This window comes from Pseudophryne corroboree, chromosome 2 (genome assembly GCF_028390025.1).
Source record: "Pseudophryne corroboree isolate aPseCor3 chromosome 2, aPseCor3.hap2, whole genome shotgun sequence".
Classification (NCBI taxonomy): Eukaryota; Metazoa; Chordata; class Amphibia; order Anura; family Myobatrachidae; genus Pseudophryne; species Pseudophryne corroboree.
In genome coordinates, this window is record NC_086445.1 from 638,063,432 (window position 1) to 638,084,395 (window position 20,964).

Genomic DNA, 20,964 nt, shown 5'->3' on the forward strand with positions numbered 1-20,964 from the left:
CCTCCTATCAGAGCACTAGAGGTCCCGTTTTCACGCGTTGTTATGGCAACCGTTTGGCTAAGCCAATCATAGCCTCCTTCTGTCAGAGCACTAGAGGTTACTCTGGGTGCTCTGGTGTTACCAGTACGCCTGGAACGCACGCGCCGGTTTGCGCGTCAGATACCAGAAGTGTAGATGACGCGTTTCCTATGCCGTGCGTTCCACAGGTCCGCGATGCCGGAAGTGTGCGTTCCACCTTCCGAAACTGGCGGAGCTTCTATGCCCAAACTTTCTTGTGCGCATAATGTGATTTATTTAAGTAGATAGGTATGTTGGCAACCTACAAATGAATTAATACAGGAGTGTATCTGTTTTTTTATATATATCTCTGAGTCTTTACATTCAAGTGAAAGGGTATTAGAAAATTCCAATTATCCCTACTTTGTTTATATTACTCCTATATATATATTCTAAAAAGGAGGGTTAACAACTATCCATTGATTATATTCCTCCTATACAGTACATACCCTAAAAAGGAGGGTTAACAACTATCCTTTATTATGAAGAGAATATTAGGTTCATGATTGGATCATGATAATTGCCCATATATATACTTATATACACATATCCACACATACATATAGAGATATATATACACATATATGCACTACCACTCCCAGCAACAGGAAGTGGTAAAATATACCAGATTAAGGAATTTTTCACCTGTAACAGCACTAATTGTATTTACTTAATTCAGTGCAAATGCAATCTACAATATGTGGGACGCACATCAAGAAAGCTTTGTGAAAGATGGGGGGAACACACGCGCAATATAAAGAAAGGATTGGACAAACATAATTTATCCAACCATTTTAAGGAGAAACATCAATGTTCATTGGATTCCATTGTTCTGGTTATAGGGATCAAGAAAATAGATGGGAACTGGAGAAAAAAAGATACGAATACACTACTAGCAAAAACAGAAATGAAGTACATATACGATATGAAGACCCTGGTACCATCTGGATTCAATGTAGAATTTGAATTAAAATGGTTTTTGTAACCAGTATAGTGACAAAAATATCCCTGTATACCATATATGTAGGGGTAGTGCATATATGTGTATATATATCTCTATATGTATGTGTGGATATGTGTATATAAGTATATATATATATATATATATGGGCAATTATCATGATCCAATCATGAACCTAATATTCTCTTCATAATAAAGGATAGTTGTGAACCCTCCTTTTTAGGGTATGTACTGTATAGGAGGAATATAATCAATGAATAGTTGTTAACCCTCCTTTTTAGAATATATATAGGAGGAATATAAACAAAGTAGGGATAATTGGAATTTTCTAAAACCCTTTCACTTGAATGTAAAGACTCAGAGATATATATAAAAAAACAGATACACTCCTGTATTAATTCATTTGTAGGTTGCCAACATACCTATCTACTTAAATAAATCACATTATGCGCACAAGAAAGTTTGGGCATAGAAGCTCCGCCAGTTTCGGAAGGTGGAACGCACACTTCCGGCATCGCGGACCTGTGGAACGCACGGCACAGGAAACGCGTCATCTACACTTCCGGTATTTGACGCGCAAACCGGCGCGTGCGTTCCAGGCGTACTGGTAACACCAGAGTAACCTCTAGTGCTCTGATAGAAGGAGGCTATGATTGGCTTAGCCAAACGGTTGCCATAACAACCCGTGAAAACGGGACCTCTAGTGCTCTGATAGGAGGAGGCTATGATTGGCTTAGCAAAACGGTTGCCATAACAACCCGTGAAAACGGGATTTAAGTGTTTTTTAAGTTTTTAAACATGTTTTATAGAATGTGTCCAGGATTTTTTCTAACAAAATATTAAGTTATTTTAGAATATGTGAAATATAGATCCATTTAAATGTGATTATACGTAGTTTCCCACTTCAGTATGAAAAAAGGGGCGGGACATGTCAGAGCATAAATAGATTGCTCTGGGATCCCACCACCATCACCCTGAGGAAGACCAAAGTAGTCGAAACGCGTTGGTGCATGCTGTTTTTGAGAACTTGGTGATCTTTATCTTTGTGGCACCCAGCGGAGTTGGTGAGAGCATTTGGGCCCTTATTTGTTTCTTACTCTCTATTGGGAATGTTACACCTGCCATTGTTAAGGTGACCCTCGTCCTCAATTTTATTTTGTATTTTTTGTTTAATAAAATCCGTTTTTTACCTACAAACGGCATACTGGTGGATGTATACTACTAAGGCGACCCAAAGAAACTGCTATGTGAATATACCACGCACACTTCAAGTAAACACACATGTAAGCGTGTTATGTCAGAAAGCTGAAAATTCAACATAATTTGTGTCCCATAAGAAAGTGAAAGATACCTTGATGGGGGGTTACCTGCTTGTTTTTATGTAAGCAAAAAAGTGAGCATCCTGTATTTGCAATTACCAAACAGTTTGGGTGGCCACATAGAATTTTATCAAGACACAAAGGAGAGGATAAAATCCATAGATCCTCCATATCTCTCTGTATTAGGTTCTTAAGAACCACTACACATTGACATCCTTTTCTTTTTTTCATATGTACCATCCTTTGGAGGGAACCCAGAGAATTAGAAATTTTAGGAGAAGATCGTGTTGTATAAGGGATTGAAAGATACCTTTATATGTGTTTACCCGCCTGTTTTGCTATAAGCAAGAAAGTGAGCATCTGGCACTTATGATCGTCACACAATTTTGGTGGGCCCATAGAATCATATAAAGACACGGAGGAGAAGACATATCTTATTCCATAGACCCCCAATATTTCTCTGTATAAGGTTCAAAGGAACTACTCCACATTGGAGGTTTATTTGTTTTCTCTTTCCGCATGTACCACCCATTGGAGAAAACCCATTAAGACTGTAATTACGAACCTGTGGACATTTGGAAGCAAACGGGTTTGGAACTTTAACCTATACTCATTCAGTGTGATAGCGCACATGATATTATATTCTATATTGTGATATTCTGTTGTTTCCGGTGGATAACTCCGGAATATATCATTGTTTGCAGCTGTCATACGTCCAGCACAGGGAAATACTATTCTGTTTGTTCCAGTGTGTTGTGGTACCTGCGGCATACTGGAACCTGTATTGCACACAGGAGAGTTTAAGTAAATACACACACGCACACACTGGATGAAACCTAAGGGCCAGATGTACTAAGCCTTGAAAAATGATACATTTCTGTCACGATCCAGGTAATTCCTTATCAGTATTTACCTTCTAAATGCCTCTTGAGACTGTCCCAGCATTCCAAGCCTGGATTCCATCTGCACTGTCTGCATGAAGCACGCTGCATCTCATTGTCTCAAGTCTCTTCACTGTGATTCTGGCAGCTTCATGGTTAAAACAAGTTAAAAACAGTCTTTCCCTCCAAGTTCAAACATGGGCGCAGCCATGTTTGTTTTCATCACATGTTACTTTTCAGCCTATCAGTTGCACTCTGGTTTCTGCCTAATTATCCAGCAGCTGCACTCTAGACTCTGCTTAATCAGCCAGCCAATCCCTGTTTCCCTGCTGGTATAAATATCCTGTTCCTGGGCTGGAAAGTTGCCAGTGCTTCAGTTGTCATCCTAGTGAAACCAGTCTCTTCCTATTGTGGTCGTTCCTGCCTGCAAACTCCACTAGAGACTCGCACCAGTTCCACTCTCCATGGTGCAGCCTGACTCTGCAGTGTCTCATCATTGCAATCTGACAGATTACTATAACACCGGCTTCCAGCATTCCAGCTTCCAGCGGTGCACTGTTCCTCTATTCCGGTAATCCGTGCTCTCAAGCATCTCCTGTATATGCTCTCGAGCATCTCCTGTATCTGCGCTCGAGCATCTCCTGTATCTGCGCTCAAGCATCTCCTGTATCTGCGCTCAAGCATCTCCTGTATCTGCGCTCAAGCATCTCCTGTATCTGCTCTCACAAGCATCACCTACATAACTCCTCGCTCTCAAGCTACAGTTTGCAAACCAACATTATTAACACAGCTCTTCAGTGCATTGGTCTGGTAAAGGACTCGCCATCTCCAGGTCCTTTAAGACTGTTCTATTGTACCACACCTAGAGACTTCCTATGTGCATCTCTGAGAGCTGTGACTTGTCATCCTGTTACCATACTGCTAACTGTCGCTATCATTTGTGAGCTGAGTTCATTTACTAAACCTGTTGAACATATCCTCTGTTGTTGTGGTCATGCCTTCGGGCTTTAGGTACTGCAGGTTCACGCATGTCCAGGAGTCCTATCTGGCTTCTCACATTTAAGTATACCTCATAACCTACAACTGAGGCTTCCAGTAGTGAGCACCAGCCCTCAGTTGTGACAATTTCATTGTGATGAAGTACCAAGCAACCAGCTCCTGTCATTTTTTCAAACCCAGCCTGGGACACGGCAGTTAGGAGCTGATTGGCTGGTACTTTATCACCATGAAATGTATCACTTTTCAATGCTTAGAACATCTCACCCAATGTGATATATATATATTAGTCTGTTCCAGCAATCGACTGATATACCACGAAACTGTTAGCGGGTGTATACACCTGATATGTCTGGGAACGATATGATTCACAGACATATCCCATCAGCTGTGCATCACAGCCGATGGGCGATATTTCTGATCCATGCTCTCATTATCTCCAACATTGATTATTGCAAAAGTCTTCTTACTGGTCTTACCAAAAAGAAACTCATTCACTCACTCATCAATCCATTCTGAATGCAGCTGCGAAGCTAATCTTCCTAGCTAGACATTCATTGTCTGTGGATCCACTCTGTCAGTCCCTCCATTGATTACCTGTATTCTGCTGTATTCAATGTAAAATATTTTTACTCACAAACATGGCCATTAACCAAACTACATCAACATATATTTCTTCATTTATCTCAAAATATCTTCAGGCAAGCTTATCAGATTCCAGAACAGCTCACATTACCATCATAAACGTTCCTATCCAATAGCATCCCCACTGTAAAGTCCACTCATATCTGTACATATTTTCTCTTTCTTCATTTTCCCATCCTTCTGACCCCCAGGCTAACATTGCTGTTTGACCATGTCTTAAGGCCCATATAGACGGGCCGATGTGGGAGAGATATGTGCTGAGCGAACCGCTCAGCACAGCGTGATGTGTGCTGAGCGTGCGGGGGGAGACGGGGGGGCCGCTCATTTCACCCAGCGGGTGAAGTGAGGGACCTGCTAGATTGGCCTGCACGGCAGGCCAATCTAGCACCAGTGATAGCGATGCGCGGGGCTGCGCATCGCTATCGCTGTAGAGGTTACACACGGAGCGATAATGCTTAAATTCTAAGCAATCTAGTCAGACTGCTTAGAATATCGCTCCGTGAGTACCCCCCTTTACAGCCCACCAAGAATCTTTGCAATCTGGTGGCCCATTATGCAATAGCACCTATCCTTGTGTATCAATGCCTACTTCCCTATAGACTGTAAGCTTGCAAGCAGGGCCTTCCAACCTCTGTGATGGTCTGTTATTATCCAGTTTTTTCACTGTTGTTTCTAATTGTTTTGTTTTATTTTATCACTGTTTCCAATTGTAAAGTGCAACGGAATTTGATGCGCTATTTAAGAAACTGTTAATAAAGAACTAAAGTAATTAACACATTTTAAGTAATTTTTAACAGTTAAGCAAATTGTGTATTGTTAAATGTAGTCATAATTTCCAACTATACTTTTTGGTACAACTTGCATATAACTACATTTGTTCCAAGGTGTATATTAGTTGGGTGTTAAATAAAGATGCAGAATAGTGTAAAACTCAATGGACGATAAAATGTATTACAGGTTGAGTATCCCTTATCCAAAATGCTTGGGACCAGAGGTATTTTGGATATCGGATTTTTCCGTATTTTGGAATATTTGCATACCATAATGAGACATCATGGCAATGGGACCTAAATCTAAGCACAGAATGCATTTATGTTTTATATGCACCTTATACACAGCCTGTAGATAATTTTAGCTAATATTTTTTATAACTTTGTGCATTAAACAAAGTGTGTCTACATTCACACAATTCATTTATGTTTCATATACACCTTATACACACAGCCTGAAGGTCATTTAATACAATATTTTTAATAACTTTGTGTATTAAACAAAGCTGGTGTACATTGAGCCATCAGAAAACAAAAGTTTCACTATCTCACTCTCGCTCAAAAAAGTCCGTATTTCGGAATATTCCGTATTTCGGATATTTGGATATGGGATACTCAACCTGTATACAAATTCCGCAAAGCATTTACAGTACCTCCCCATTATCTATCATCTAATTTTATTCTATATAAATTTTATTGCTCTCAACTGACAGATGAGCACACACAAATCCTAGTATTATTCTCTTTCAGTGTTGATAATGGAGTCATTTGACTGTTAATAAACATAACCAAAATGAAATGCTGTAGTATTTAGTCTCAAGCTATATGTGTCTACATATACCTTTCCTATATCTTGCCATGTATGGCACGGCTTGGAAAGCTGTAGACTCAGAGATATTGCCATGTTTTGTCATATCACTTAATTTGGTTATTAATATGCTAAAATATCATCATCGGAAATGTTAGTGCATTGGAATTCCACGTAAGTAATGGTCAAAAGGTTTCTTATGTTCCTAGGCCTATGTAGGTAAATTCAGGATGTTTGTGTACTGTGTATAGCTGGGTGAGTTCTAGACACAACACTAGGAGGACAGCCTGAAAAGAATTCTGAGAGTAGAGGTCTGTTTGGTGGTCACTCTTTGTGGACACATGGAAAGGCAAAGCTCTTTGACTCTACAAGTTATGGTATCTACATGTCATCTCTGATCCTGGGAGCATAGCTGTAACTAGACATATGGTGCCCTGTGCCAGAAAGAACAATATTCAAATAGGGACAGCATGCACAAAAGGTGCTCGGCCCCCAAAAAGGGGTGTGGTCTCTTGGGGAAGGGATGTAGCCACACTACAGTACACCTAATTCACATTCCGCCACAGTTGTGTCCCTTATTTACATTACACTACACAGTAGTATCCCTTATACACATGATGCGACACACAGTAGCAATGCCCCTTACTGATTATGCCACACAGTAGAATTCCACCTCCTTACACATTATGCCACATTATGCCACATATCAATCAACAAAGAAATGTGTAGCACTACTGACACTGATGATAATCCCAAACATAACGAATGCTGAAAAAGATTTCTGTAAATATGATTGACAGGCTATTAGATATGCATATAGATTGAGAAATATCAGCTTGTGAGGAGGGCCTTCGTACCTCTGTCTGTCTTTGCCCAGTTTTGTTCTATAACTGTTTTTCTAATTGTAAAGCGCAACGGAATATGCTGCGCTATATAAGAAACTGCTAATAAATAAATAATAAATATATAAATATCCCTCTGCAGCTGTATTCTACATGTGATTGCTAACACCCCCCCCCCCCCCCGAAAAAAAACAACAACAAAAAACAAAGAAGGAACAAAAGGAATGCTAGCGCTGAGATGTATCTTCGAATTGATATAGTAAAATATATAAAACTATACAATGATATCCAATAAATGACATACAAGTTTTAAGAACATCAGAAAGTCTAAAATATAATTAAAACATTCTATTTCATCAACCTGTAAAAAGAGTTTTGGAGTACTGTTATTAGTAAGATGTTAGATAAAATGCACCATTGATTGGTATGTATTTTGTTAAATGAACAAGCAGTCAGTCATTAGTTATGAAGTTTGTACAAAATGATATGATGTTAGGGGGTTATTCAGGCTGCATAGCTAAGCGATGCGACCGCAATAACCCCATTCCCGGTGCCCCATTCCTGTCCTGCGCGTACGTGACCAGCTCGCATTGGCAGAAAACTCCTCTGCCTGATTGACAGGCAGAGGCGTTCGCTGGATTGGTGGTCGGCGAGGGAGCGTTAAAGAATCTGCAATCTGTACTGAATAATGTCAAATCCTGCTTGAGTTAGTGGCAATAATAAGAAGTAACACAAACTAGTTATACATATAGCAGAAATAACAACTAGACATTCACACCATATAAATTGGTGTTCAGATTGTCCCAAATATTGCAGTGTGATCCAGTGATATTCAATAATGTATTGAAACAAACTTTATTGAATTTTGGGGTGGCCACCCTTAATAGTGTCCTCTGTTTGCTGTATATGTAGGGCTGGGCTTTCGGTCCCGGTCATCATACAGATTCCACTGTGATGTGTCCGGCTGCAAGCCGGGATAGTATAAACAGTTTATTGCAGCTCAGTGACACCTAGGTTACTGATGCTGTTCGCAGTCCGCAGCTTCTCAAAATGAGGAGCACATCACTGTTAGTATGTGGAGAGCTCCCTACAGACGGGAACTGGGGAAAGCTGCAACCTGCTGCTCAGGCATAAAAAATGGGCAAATAGAAATTGCGTTGCGCCTGCTTCCGCCCCCAGGGCATCCTGCGCTTTGTGCCTTGGCACCAGCCACACCGCCATAGTTATGCCCATGCCTGAGAGTTTCCTGACATCTTTTGGGGGACACCTGTTTTCTGTTTCTCATCTTTTATTTTTTTGCCAAGATGGACATTCTTGAGAGTACCAATATATCAGCAGTGTTTAGGTTTAAGATTCAGCAAGGTATATCCAGGGCTAGATGCATCATCGCTTGGAAAGTGATAAAATGGAGAGTGAAAAGAACCAGCCAATCAGGTCCTAACTGCCATGTCACAGGCTGTGTTTGAAAAATGTCAGTTAGGAGCTGATTGGCTGGAACTTTTTCACTCCATTTTATCACTTCCCAAGCGATGATGCATCTAGCCCGTAGTCTTCTCTCTAAACCTGAACTGTTTATAACTCAAGGGCATCTGTAAGTTTCAGCTTATTTCTCATGCGCTGCTCTGTTTTGTGTTAGTGTGTTTACAGTTTGATTTTGTCTCTAGTATTATCCTCCGACCATTAATTAGACAATTTTTTTTCTGTCTGTCCAGGAGAATTTACTACAACAGTATCTCCCTTTTTACCTGGTGGAGTAAGTGATGGACAGTGGCACACAGTTTATATCCATTATTACAACAAGGTGAGATTGTAATGTTACATTAAGAGCTCATGTAATAGTAACAAAGTTTATGTGAGTCAGTGTTTGAATTATTGTACCAGAATATGCAGAACTTCCAGTTATTTGTTTTTTCACTGCTGATAGTTTTGTTCAGCCAATTGTAGGTAAGTCTGGGGATCTGCAGGGACCCTCGGACCACAAGGTAGCTGTGGTGACCATTGATGACTGTAACGCTGAAATGTCCTTACGATTTGGAGATATCCTAGGAAGCTACTCCTGTGCTGCCCAGGGAATGCAGTCAGGAACGAAGAAGTAAGTGTGATTCAAGAGATAGATAATTTAGAAGCCTGTGAAGGAGAAAATCCGACAATGGCCTAAATTAGAGATTGATGTAAATGCAATTGCAAGTACAACTTTTTTCGGCTTTACAACTGCTGATTTCCACAAGCAAAGCAGCTGCCCAGAAATGAACAGACCCCATCGTAACTATCGCAACTCATTTGCAATTTGTATACACATTTGCAAACTTTACGCAAGAACAAGGAACATCGGGCTTAAGGCTAGACCTATGGACAAGCAGACTGGACACAGGAAGTGGTGACTAAAGTACGATGTTTCTGTATTTAAGAACTCGCAGTTGACGTCAGATACACACCCCGAAAAATGACCATGCCATGTCTGCGTTTTTGCAGCCACTCCCGCTTACATCCCTCAAATAGTTCCGTCCTGTCAGTCACTTTGCAAGTGAATCCTCATTGCGCTGGACTGCAGCAGCACCTTAACTTATGCACAATGTGATCATGGCACATGTACAGGCTGCCAAAAATTGATCAGGAGCGTGGAATATCGGATTTACATCCATCTCTGAATCAGGCCCTGTATACAGTGTTCTATAAGATGACATGAAACAGAGCCTGATTTTGAGTTGGGAATAAAGTAACTTTACCTTGAACCTTGGTAAAATCATGTTGCACTGCAGGTGGGACAGATTTAAAACGCGCAGATAGATATAGATTTGAGAAAATCTAAACTGCAGTGTAAAAAAAAAAGCTTTCTAGCATTTATGGACTACATGCAAAAGAAGCCAGGCTTGAACCAATACGCAAAAAAAAAATAAAATGTATTTGCACCCATTGCATTGCAGCATGGGTTGTCCATGTACACAACTACTTGCTCTTTCTTTCTTTAATCCCAACTCAGAATCGGGTCCTCTCCATAGTAAGGAATAAGCTAATGTATTAGAAAAGCACAATGAGAATTTAGGGAAAAAAGGAATTAGGCTACTAAATCTAATTAAGTTAAAAGTGATAACGGAGAAATAAAGGACAGTGGAACATGGGGAACACATATGGTTTTTAAAATGACACAAGCCAGAACCTACTTGAACCGCAGCACATTGTTCCGTATCAGCCACACCATATATGCAATCTGGCAGTACAGCAAACGGCATGATCAACATACTGAGTTACCTAAGTGAAATGTTTTTCATTGGAATAGAACAAACTACAAGAATGTGCTGTTAATGTAAAAAAAACAAAAAGAGTAACTAGAAGAGTCAGATTAAACAAGAAGAATAGCTTGACATGATGGGTGTCATAACGGTTAGTGATCTAATGCATGGGAGGCTCCGCAGTACTAGTGAATTCATGTCTTCATTTTAGCTCTTCATTATTATTATCATTTCTGGTACAGGTCCCTGGATCTAACAGGTCCACTTTTACTGGGAGGCATACCAAACCTGCCTGAGGATTTCCCAGTGTTACACAGATACTTTGTAGGCTGCATGAAAGACCTGGTTATAGATAACAAGGCAATGGACTTAGGGAATTTTATTGCAAACAACGGAACTGCTCCAGGTAAGTTACATAAAAGAATGAGAAATTGCAGAAATAATGTAAAGAAAGTTTTGCTGAAAAAAGTGTCACAATTGTGAAAGAAAGCCAGGGTAACTTCTCCTTGTTTAGGTTTCAGGTTAGGGCCCTCCATATAGAGGTGTTTTATAATATTTATAACGGTCATGACAGTCATGATGTCAATATCATCATGTCGACATGAGAATGTCGAAGTCAACATTTTGTCCCCTGTGGTCCAGTGGTGTTGAGATGCCCACTGGCTGAACTTTGTCAGGAGCCACTGGGTGCCCTATATATACTACTAATTACTACATTTAACTATTAAAAATACAAAATGGTGTTTTAATGGATCTACTGCGCTTGTGCAGTAGCTAAGAATGCTCGGAGGAAGGTCACCAACCTATAACAATTTCATGAACTGCACATGCGCCATTCCTATCAAAGAGGGTCAAAGCGGCTATAGTTATCATTGCCGCGATTGCTGTTACAAATACTAAATTTTGAGCAAGAAGGCCCATATTTGCTGAGTGTACCCCAGCTTCATAATAGCCCCAGAGCCCACCACGATCTGCATAAAATTGATAGACTCTGGATCACTAGACCCCTGAATATTGCAGTGGTCATTTTCCTGATGTCCTATATAAGCAAACATCGGACTCCATATCTTTTATAACCAACATCTGAGTGGCATTGTGGATCTCAGGACAAAAGTGGACTGGCACAAGCTCATGCACTTTATATCTGGGTTCTTATTGAACACTGAAAACTTTTGCAAGTGCGTTGCACTATAGATACCACTTGTTGAGTGTCTTTTTCTGTGATACACTACTGTGCAGTGCATTTACTTCACGCACCTACATAGTGTATGGCAGTGGTTCTCAAACTCTGTCCTCAGGACCCCACACAGTGCGTGTTTTGCCGGTCTCCTCACACAATCACAAGTGAAATAATTAGCTCCACCTGTAGACCATTTAAAATGTGTCAGTGAGCAATTAATACACCTGTGCACCTGCTGGGATACCTGCAAAACATGCACTGTGTGGGGTCCTGAGGACCGAGTTTGAGAACCTATGGTGTATGGTATGGGATTCGCCTAAGTGGATATTGCCTAAAGGACCTTTTCTATCAATATGTATATTCATCATTATTTTGTTTCCAGATGTTAAATCGCCTTGAGATAACTAGGATTCTCTAATAAGAGACCTGCAGGAAAAATCTAAACACTGCATAGAGACTCTTTTGAATGTGTGTATTACTTATTATAGAATTTTCTAAATCACTATTTTAGAATTAATATGCTACACTAGATGGGGCTGTTTTCTCATACAGTTTAGATATTTAACCTTTAGGACTGCCTGGACAATGGTCCTGTTTGGCGAAAGAAGATCAGCCACCCTTACCAGGGGAAATGTGTGCATTTTGTGGACTAAAAAGACTACTTAACACCTTTAAGGACATTCAAAAATTGGCTCAGATTTGAAGGATTAAGTTCTTCACTGTTATTGTTGTTCATATCTCTTGGAGGTTGAATAAAATGTTATCTTTGGGTTTACTACAGGGCCATAACTAGTGTGCCGATGTTGCCGTGCACACAGCACATATGCTCTGTCGGCGGAGAACCGTCCGACAACACCTGCAGGGCCACACTGCTGTCCTGTCATGCCCCACCGCCACGGCTCCTATGCGCACCGCACAATATAAATTACATACAGTTATCCAGGCCGCACTGCAGCTGTCCACCTGCGCTCTCTGCCCCCCACTGGCTCCCTCCTTTCCCGCCGCACATGTAGAAGAAGTAGGTCAGTTAACACAAAACATAGTTGTGCTGGGCTCACTGGGGAAAGGGAGGTGGGGGGGATGATCTAAAGGATAAGATACAGGGCAGTTCAAAGAAAGGGGGAAACTGGAGGGGAGGAGGTAACAGAAGGAAGCAGAGGGAACAGAATGGATGGAGGGTTAAGAAAAGGAGAGAAGGAAGATGGAGGCAGGGTGTCTGTGGGGGGGGGGGGTATATAAAGTGCAGCATGTGGTAAAATACAGGGCAGCTCAGAGAAAGGGGGAAACTGGAGGGGGTGTAGTATACAGAAGAAAGCACAAAGAACAGAATGGATAAAGGGTGAAGAAAAGGAGAGAGGGATGAAAGAAGAAGGGGGATGAGTGTGAAAATGTATGTGTATTGGATAGGTGTGTAAATGATTTACACACCTGTCCAATACACATAACATTTTTCACACTCATCCCCATTCCCACCTCCCCTTCCTGACTCCTCATACTCCCAGTTTATCCCTCCCCCTTCTCGGTCTTCCCTCTCCTTTTCTTCACCTCTATCCATTCTGTTCCCAGCCACTCACACATCCCCTTCTCCCGTGTCCCTCACTAATACCTGTCCCCAGCCACTTACATTTTTACCCCCTTCTTCCATATTCCCTCACTAATACCTGTCCCCAGCCACTTACATTTATACCCCCTTCTCCCATATTCCCTCACTAATACCTGTCCCCAGCCACTTACATTTATACCCCCTTCTCCCGTGTCTCCTCAATAATACCTGTGCCCAGCAGCTCACACCCACACCCTCTTCTCCCATGTCCCATCATTAATACCTGTGCCCAGCCACTCACATTTACACCATCTTCTCCCATGTCCCCTCACTAATACATGTCCACAAGCATTCACATTTACAACCACTTCTCCCATGTCCCCTCATTAATACCCGTCAGCAACCACTTACATTTACGCCACCTTCTTCCGTGTCCCCTCACTAATACCTGTTCCCAGCCACTCAAATTTACACTCCCTTCTCCCATGTCCCCTCACTATTAGCTGTCCGCAACCACTTACATTTACACCACCTTCTTCTGTGGTACCTCACTATTACCTGTAGGGGGTCCGCAGCAGCAACATACCTCCCCAGTTCCCATCTGTGGGGTTCCAACATCTCTCAGCAACAGAAACAACCACTCACTCATAAAATCATCCCACTGCTGGGACTCTTACAGTATAGATTAGGAAATAGCAGCGGTAATTTGTAGATGGAGAAACACAAGGGCCAGCATGTCCTCAAAGTCAGGGATGAATGAGGAGGAAGGGGAATGAGGTGGAGGGGCTCTGTTTGGCATAATTTGTATAAGGGATTCTGCCTGGCATAACATGTGTAAGGTGCTCTACTGGGTGGCGTAAGGTGTATAAAGAGTACTACTGTGTTGTGCAATGTGACTAACAGACACTACTATGTGATGTAAATAACTGACACCACTGTGTGATGTAATGTGACTTACAGGACACTACTGCACAGTGCAATGTAAATTGGCATTATTCTGTCGCCACACCCCTTCCCTGTGATGCCACGCCTCTATATATTTTAAGCACGCCTCCGGCGCGCACTGTCCCAATTTTGCATATGAAGGGGGGGGCACCAATTCTCTTTTTGGCACAGGGCACTAAACTGTCTAGGTATGGCACTGGTTTATAAGGGCGATTTAAGAGAGGAGGGGGGCCCGTGTGCAGTCTCCAATTGTGCCCCCTCTTGGCCGGCAGTGTGGTAGACTCTGGCATTGGGCCAGAGCTAACTGTGCATGCGCAGGTCTCTGGGAATATGGCACCCGTGCCGCGCTCCCAGGGACATCTCTTTTCTGCATGCGTAATTAACCGGAAAATGGCTACGGTGACCATTTTCCAAGTGCTATTTGTGCGGTGTGTGGGCTCTCCCTGAACCCAGGGGCCCATGTGCACCACACACCTTGCGCTCATTATAGATACACCAGTGCCCTGTAGAAGAACAGAACAGCCCCTTCCAGACAGTTTTTATTAATGTCGGTGAGAATCTAACTTCCTCTTTTAAAATGGAAATTAAACCCTATTTGTTATTATGTATTATGACCCTCACCACATTGGGGTATATATTTTGGCTACTATAGATTGTAAGCTTGCGAGCAGGGCCTTCCTACCTCTATGACTGTTATCACCCAGTTTGTAATTGTTATTTCAAATTGTAAAGCGCAACGGAATTTGCTGCGCTATATAAGAAACTGTTAATAATAAATAAATACTATGGGGGGAAAGCAGAGTGGTATTTTAGGATTGTGATTGGAGGATAGCTGTGTTTGAAAAATAAAAGAAGCTGATTGGTTACTACTTTCTCTCTCCACTTTAATCTCCAACCTTTGATATATCTCCCCTAAATCTTATTCTAGTAAGGTGAACTTTTGGGTTTTATTGAAGATGTATTGGTGAACCACTTTATTTTCACAGTTTTGTGGGGGGAAAAAAAAAAAAGATTCCTTAGTATTTAAAAAAGAAGACATCAAGAAAAAAAGTATAATCTGTATTGCAACTTTACAGGTTGTCCAGCCAAAAAGAACCAGTGTGAAGGAAAGAAATGCCAGCATGGAGGAACATGTGTAAACCGATGGGATGGATATTCATGCGAGTGTCCTTTGGGTTACGGAGGAAAAGATTGTGAGCTAGGTAAGACTGTTAAATGCAACCTGGACATTTGTTTCCGTATTGTTTTATAAGCTCCACTAAAACCTTCCATATGAATTCATAAACCATTACTTTAAGCACATATTGCCGCTCAGACTCATCTTCCACCTACAATTTCTGCACTAACAAGTCCCAAACATCTGTTATTGCTGTCATGTAGCTTTGTCAGAGATGTTCTGGAATGTTGGATCCGCATGCCGAAATCAGTCCTTTTTTATGAAACATAGGTAGGCATCAGCTTGTAGCTTGGTAGCTGACAGTTGTACATAAGATCTCGTAGCAAGATAAAGGGGCAATGTAGTATTCTCTAACTTGAACTTTTCCAAATTGGGGCCCCGACTCGAGTACCTCTACAGGATGTTAATTCACTGGAGGGCGAATGCACTTCCCCAGTTCCGTGTCTAAGAGCAGTTCATGACTGGAGACCACAAATGTCCAGTAGACCCACAGAGGTAGAAGGAAATGTCGATGAGCAGAGAGCTCAGTTCCTGTACGCCTGTCGGGTATGGCTGCCTTAGTATGGTATGTGCCCTGCAGCCAGGAGTATGAGGGGTGCAGCAACCCCCACCAAACACGTTTCTGGATGGGAGGTGTTAAGCCAGTGCTGGTCAGCGTGTGTCAGGGAAACACCCAAACGGTGCGGGGTAAAGCCCGTGGCCTCTGTGCAGCAAGTAGGCATTGAGAGAAATTAAAGATGGCGGAGCCTCTCACCACAAACGCTGAGTCTGCCGGGCTCTGTTTTCACATGCCCTGCAGGGCATAGGTCCAGGACACAAACCACTGTACCACCCGATGGGAGCCAGCCACAGTCGCAGCGCAGGCAGTGCTGAGGGCGAGTATGCGGCAGCAAAGGTCCGACAGGGCTCCGAGGTTCAGGTAAGGAGTCAGGGACAGGCAGAGGCAGAGGGTGCAAAGAGCTTATGAGAGGGACCTGGGTGCTTTCAGATTATCTGTGAAGGTGGTAGGCGCAGGTAGCAGTCCGGCTAGCAATCTGAGTACCCCTGCAGACACCTGGTGAGGAGAGGTTCGTGGAGCACCTCGGCTAGGTGCCGGCAAGATAGCCGCTGTGCACAGTAAGGAGAAGCGCTCCGTCCATGGCCGACGCCTCATTTAGGCAGCTTTAGGCAGCTGCCTATGGGCGCCTGCTACTGGAGGGTGGCACGCTCCCGCTAAAATAACTTTTCTGTCCAAACAACTGCATCTGGAAGATGCAGCCACAGATGGTGTGGCACAGGCTGTTCTGCTGTTTGACTAGGATCGGTTGAGGCGGTGTTGGTGACGGCGGAGCCGAGCATACTGTAGCTGTGTGCGGGAGTGACAGGCCCGGGGGAGGCCTGGGTACAGTTTCTTCTGATAGAGATACCGGGGAGTGGAGGTGGCGGCGGAGCCGAGCGTGCTGCTGCTGTGTGCGGAAGTGGTGGTCTCAACGGAGACGTCGAGGAGCAGGAAGTGACAAGCTCAGGGCGCAGCTTCTCCGGATGGGGAGCAGAGGTACAGTAGCTTGACACAGCGGTGGATCAGCAGCCTGAATCCTGGAGGTCAGGTCACTGCACCCTGTTGGCCTCTCCCTGCTCTGCCATATTAACCCAAAGACCCTGTGTCACAACAGCGGTTCACAAGGCTGTTAGTGGTCAGAGTGCGGACAGGAGCGCAGTAGCTGTGTCTGTATATGTGCATGCTGTACAGTATGTGTGTGTCTATGTGCAATGCATACTGTATGTGTGTGTATATATATATATATATATATATATATATATACACATTGAATATGTGCATGCTGTATGTGTGTGTGTATGTATGCTGTATATGTGCATGCTGTATATATGTGCATGCCGTATGTGTGTGATGTGTGTGTATATGTGCATGCTGTATGGGTGTGTGATATGTGTGTGTATATTATACAGTGCCTTGCTAAAGTATTCATCCCCCTTGCTTTTTACCTATTTTGTTACATTACAATCTGTAATTTCATTTTTTTTTTTTATCTGAATTTTATTTCATGGATCTGCACAAAATAGTCTGTGTGAAATGAGAAAAATTTATATAAATTATTTTTATAAATAAAAAATTGAAAATTGACATGTGCATATGTATTCACCCCCTTTGCTATGAATCCCCTCGAATGTTTTGGTGCAACAAATTACCTTCAGAAGTCACATAATTAGTGAAATGAAGTCCACCTGTGAGCAATCTAAGTGTCACATGATCTGTTAGTATAAACACACCTTTTCTGAAAGGCCCCAGAGGCTGCAACACCACTAAGCAAGAGGCATCACACCATGAAGACCAAGTAGCTCTCCAAACAATTCAGAGACAAAATTGTTGAGAAGTACAAGTCCGGGTTGGGTTATAAAAAAATAAATATCCAAATCTTTGATGATCCCCCGGAGCACCATCAAATCCATCATCTTCAAATGGAAAGAACCTGGTACCACAACAAACCTGCCAAGAGAGGACCGGCCACCAAAACTCAAAGACCGGTCAAGGAGGGCATTAATCAGAAAGGCAGCACAGAGACCAAAGGTAACCCTGATAGAGCTGCAGAGTTCCACAGCAGAGACTGGTGTATCTGCGCATGTGACCACAATAAGCCGTACACTCCATTTAGCTGGGCTTTACGGAAGAGTGGCCAGAAAAAAGCCATTACTTAGTGTTAAAAATAAGAAGGCACGTTTTGAGTTTGCCGAAAGGCATGTGGACGACTCCCCAAATGTATGGAGGAAGGTGCTCTAGTCAGATGAGACTAAGGCCCTCATTTATCATGAAGAAAAATCCGAAGTTCAAAATACCATTTCCCCCCGCCATGGTATAGTGGCATCGCGCTCTTCTATTTAAGAAGACCCTATGCCTCGGCGAGCAAATGCGGTATTTGCCTTGTCAGCGCTGATGTCTACACTGCATCAACGCTGACGAATGAATGGTTTCTGCGGATTAGGTTCCTACCGCACATGCACCGGTTTATGCGAATTCCCGCACATGCGTGGTAGTGATTTCTGGACGCGGCGGCCATTTGCATAACTCCTCAGGCTTCCTGTCTCTATAGCAACCTGGCAGGCGTGATGCATGCCAGGATTGCTGCGGGAGGGGGGAGCCAGAGCGCAAGACGGACTCCGCTGTAGCGGTGTCTTAACGTCTGCCCGGAGCAGAAGAGGCCGTTTCAGGTAAGCGAGCGCTATTTCAGAAATAGCGCTTGTTCTTAAATAGTAGTTTACATGGCCGCAGTATGGGGAATATGAAAGGCCAATAGCGCTGCTAATTAGCAGCGCTATTAGCCTTGTTAAATAGCGATTGGTCCCATTTAACACCAAAAACAAGTTTCCAGCAAGGAAACTCGTTGTTAAATGGGGGCCTAAAATTGAAAAGGAAAACGCCATGTCTGGTGCAAACCCAACACATCCCATATACCAAGAACACCATCCCCACAGTGAAACATGGCGGTGGCAGCATCATGCTGTGGGGATATTTTTCAGCAGCAGGGACTGGGAAACTGTTTTGAGTCGAGGGAAAGATGGATGATGCTAAATACAGGGATATTCTTGAGCAAAACCTGTTTCAGTCTGCCTGTGATTTGAGACTGGGACAGAGGATCACCTTCCAGCAGGACAACGACCCGAAGCATACTGTCAAAGCAACACTCGAGTGATTTGAGGGGAAACATTTAAATGTGCTGGAATGGCCTAGTCAAAGCCCAGATCTCAATCCAATTGAGAATCTGTGGTCAGACTTGAGGATTGCTGTTCACAAGTGGAAATCATCCAACATGAAGGAGCTGGAGCAGTTTTGCCTTGAGGAATGGGCAAAAATCCCAGTGGCAAGCTGTGGCAAGCTCATAGACACTTATCCAAAGCGACTTGCAGCTGTAATTGCCGCAAAAGGTGGCTGTACAAAGTACTGACTTTAGGGTGGGTGAACAGTTATGCACGCTTAAGTTTTCTGTTATTTTGTCCTACTTGTTGTGCGCTTCACAATAAAAAATAAAAAAATCTTCAAAGTTGTAGGCATGTTCTGTGAATGAAATTATGTAAACCTTCAAACAAGCCATTTTAATTCCAGGTTGTGAGGCAACAAAACACGAAAAATGCCAAAGGGGGGTGAATACTTTAGCAAGGCACTTTATGTGCATGCTGTATGTGTGTGTGTACATACTGTATGTGCATGCTGTATATGTGTATATATGTGAAAGCTGTATGTGTGTGTGATGTGTATGTATGCTGTATATGTGCATGCTGTTGATGTGTATATATGTGCATGCTGTATGTGTGTGTGATGTGTGTGTTTATATGAGTATGCTGTATATGTTCATGCTGTATGTGTGTGTGTGATATGTGTGTATATGTGGAAGCTGTGTATTCCCCCATCGCAGACACATTGCTCTCAGTTTCTGAGGCCCTACGAGGAGCCCTATTAACAATTGCAGGCTTTGCAGTCCCTTGTATTATTAATAATGAGATATAGTGCCTATCTATAATATAAAACAACAGTCTGTGGTACCTTGTTATACCTTATCTGGTTTTGGGACTGGGTTCATATTAACATATAATTTATGTAATACTGTCATTTTCTGCTTCAGGACTATAAGAACCAGACTGTTTACACAGCTTCTAGATCACACCTCACACTTCACGTATTTTTTTTTTTTTAAATCAAGTATTTTTTTATTGTTTTGCATGAGAAAAAAATAAAAAAGAACATTACAATAAACAATTCTAATTAAAATCTACAAAATCAAATTTGTGCTTTGCAAGTAGTTCTTCTACATATTAATTAATTGCATTATGTGGATATAGGACACAGTCACATCCACTCATCAGAACAAATTAAAACAGATATAGAACAGTGAACAAAAGAATCAAATTTCGTGCTAGAATACATGGAAAGAAAATGAAGGGAGGCGAGCCGGGCCGTACCAGAAGCAGTACACCGCGGCAATCGACACACATAAGCCGTCTATTAATTTATTGTGCTTGACATTAACTATAAACTTTAAGCTAGCTTATCAACTAAAATAAAGACACGGACACAACTGCGTTGGATTAAATGGTCATTGAATTTATTAATTGGAATGACCTCACTCGTAGTGGGTGGCCAGGAAGACGCTACCACTAACCAGCTCTAGTCACGATCTTACAAAATGGCGGCGACTAAACGCCCCAACTGTCATGGGTGCGACTGAGACGCCCCATCTATATAGATCAGCATAAACTGTGTTGCGAAGGTCTCACCACCCATTCCTATAGCAGAGTGAGGACGTTCCCCGAGGAAGCGCCCCTCGCCCCCCCACAAGGGCAGGACACACTCGCCGTCCTTCAAAAGGGGTAAGTGCCCCACAACACCACTTATGCTACAAGTGACCACTGGCCAGTAGCGCCTTTCCGCCCACTAAGTCTGAAAGAAAGATAATAGTAAGCCAAATTGAAAAGAGCCAAATTAGATAGCCAATAGGGCGGGTGGGTGGGCTTCCAACCGACAAGAGGAAGCAAATCTGGAAGTTTCTACCCTCCATGCACTAAATCACCTCCCCTACACTCACCGATAGGCTGGCCCTAACCAATTACAACTCACTCAAA

General features: G+C 42.6%; 1 protein-coding gene across 2 annotated transcripts in view; it reads left to right on the plus strand.

Annotated features, from left to right (window-relative positions):
- LOC135041525 (cadherin EGF LAG seven-pass G-type receptor 2-like) overlaps window positions 1-20,964 on the plus strand; it is a 407,444-nt gene that overhangs the window by 132,106 nt on the left and 254,374 nt on the right. For both annotated transcript variants that reach the window (XM_063954943.1, XM_063954944.1), the window contains exons 6-9: window positions 8,992-9,080; window positions 9,214-9,371; window positions 10,752-10,915; window positions 15,254-15,379. In XM_063954943.1, coding sequence (XP_063811013.1) covers window positions 8,992-9,080; window positions 9,214-9,371; window positions 10,752-10,915; window positions 15,254-15,379 — 537 coding nt within the window. The remainder of the gene's footprint in view (window positions 1-8,991; window positions 9,081-9,213; window positions 9,372-10,751; window positions 10,916-15,253; window positions 15,380-20,964) is intronic.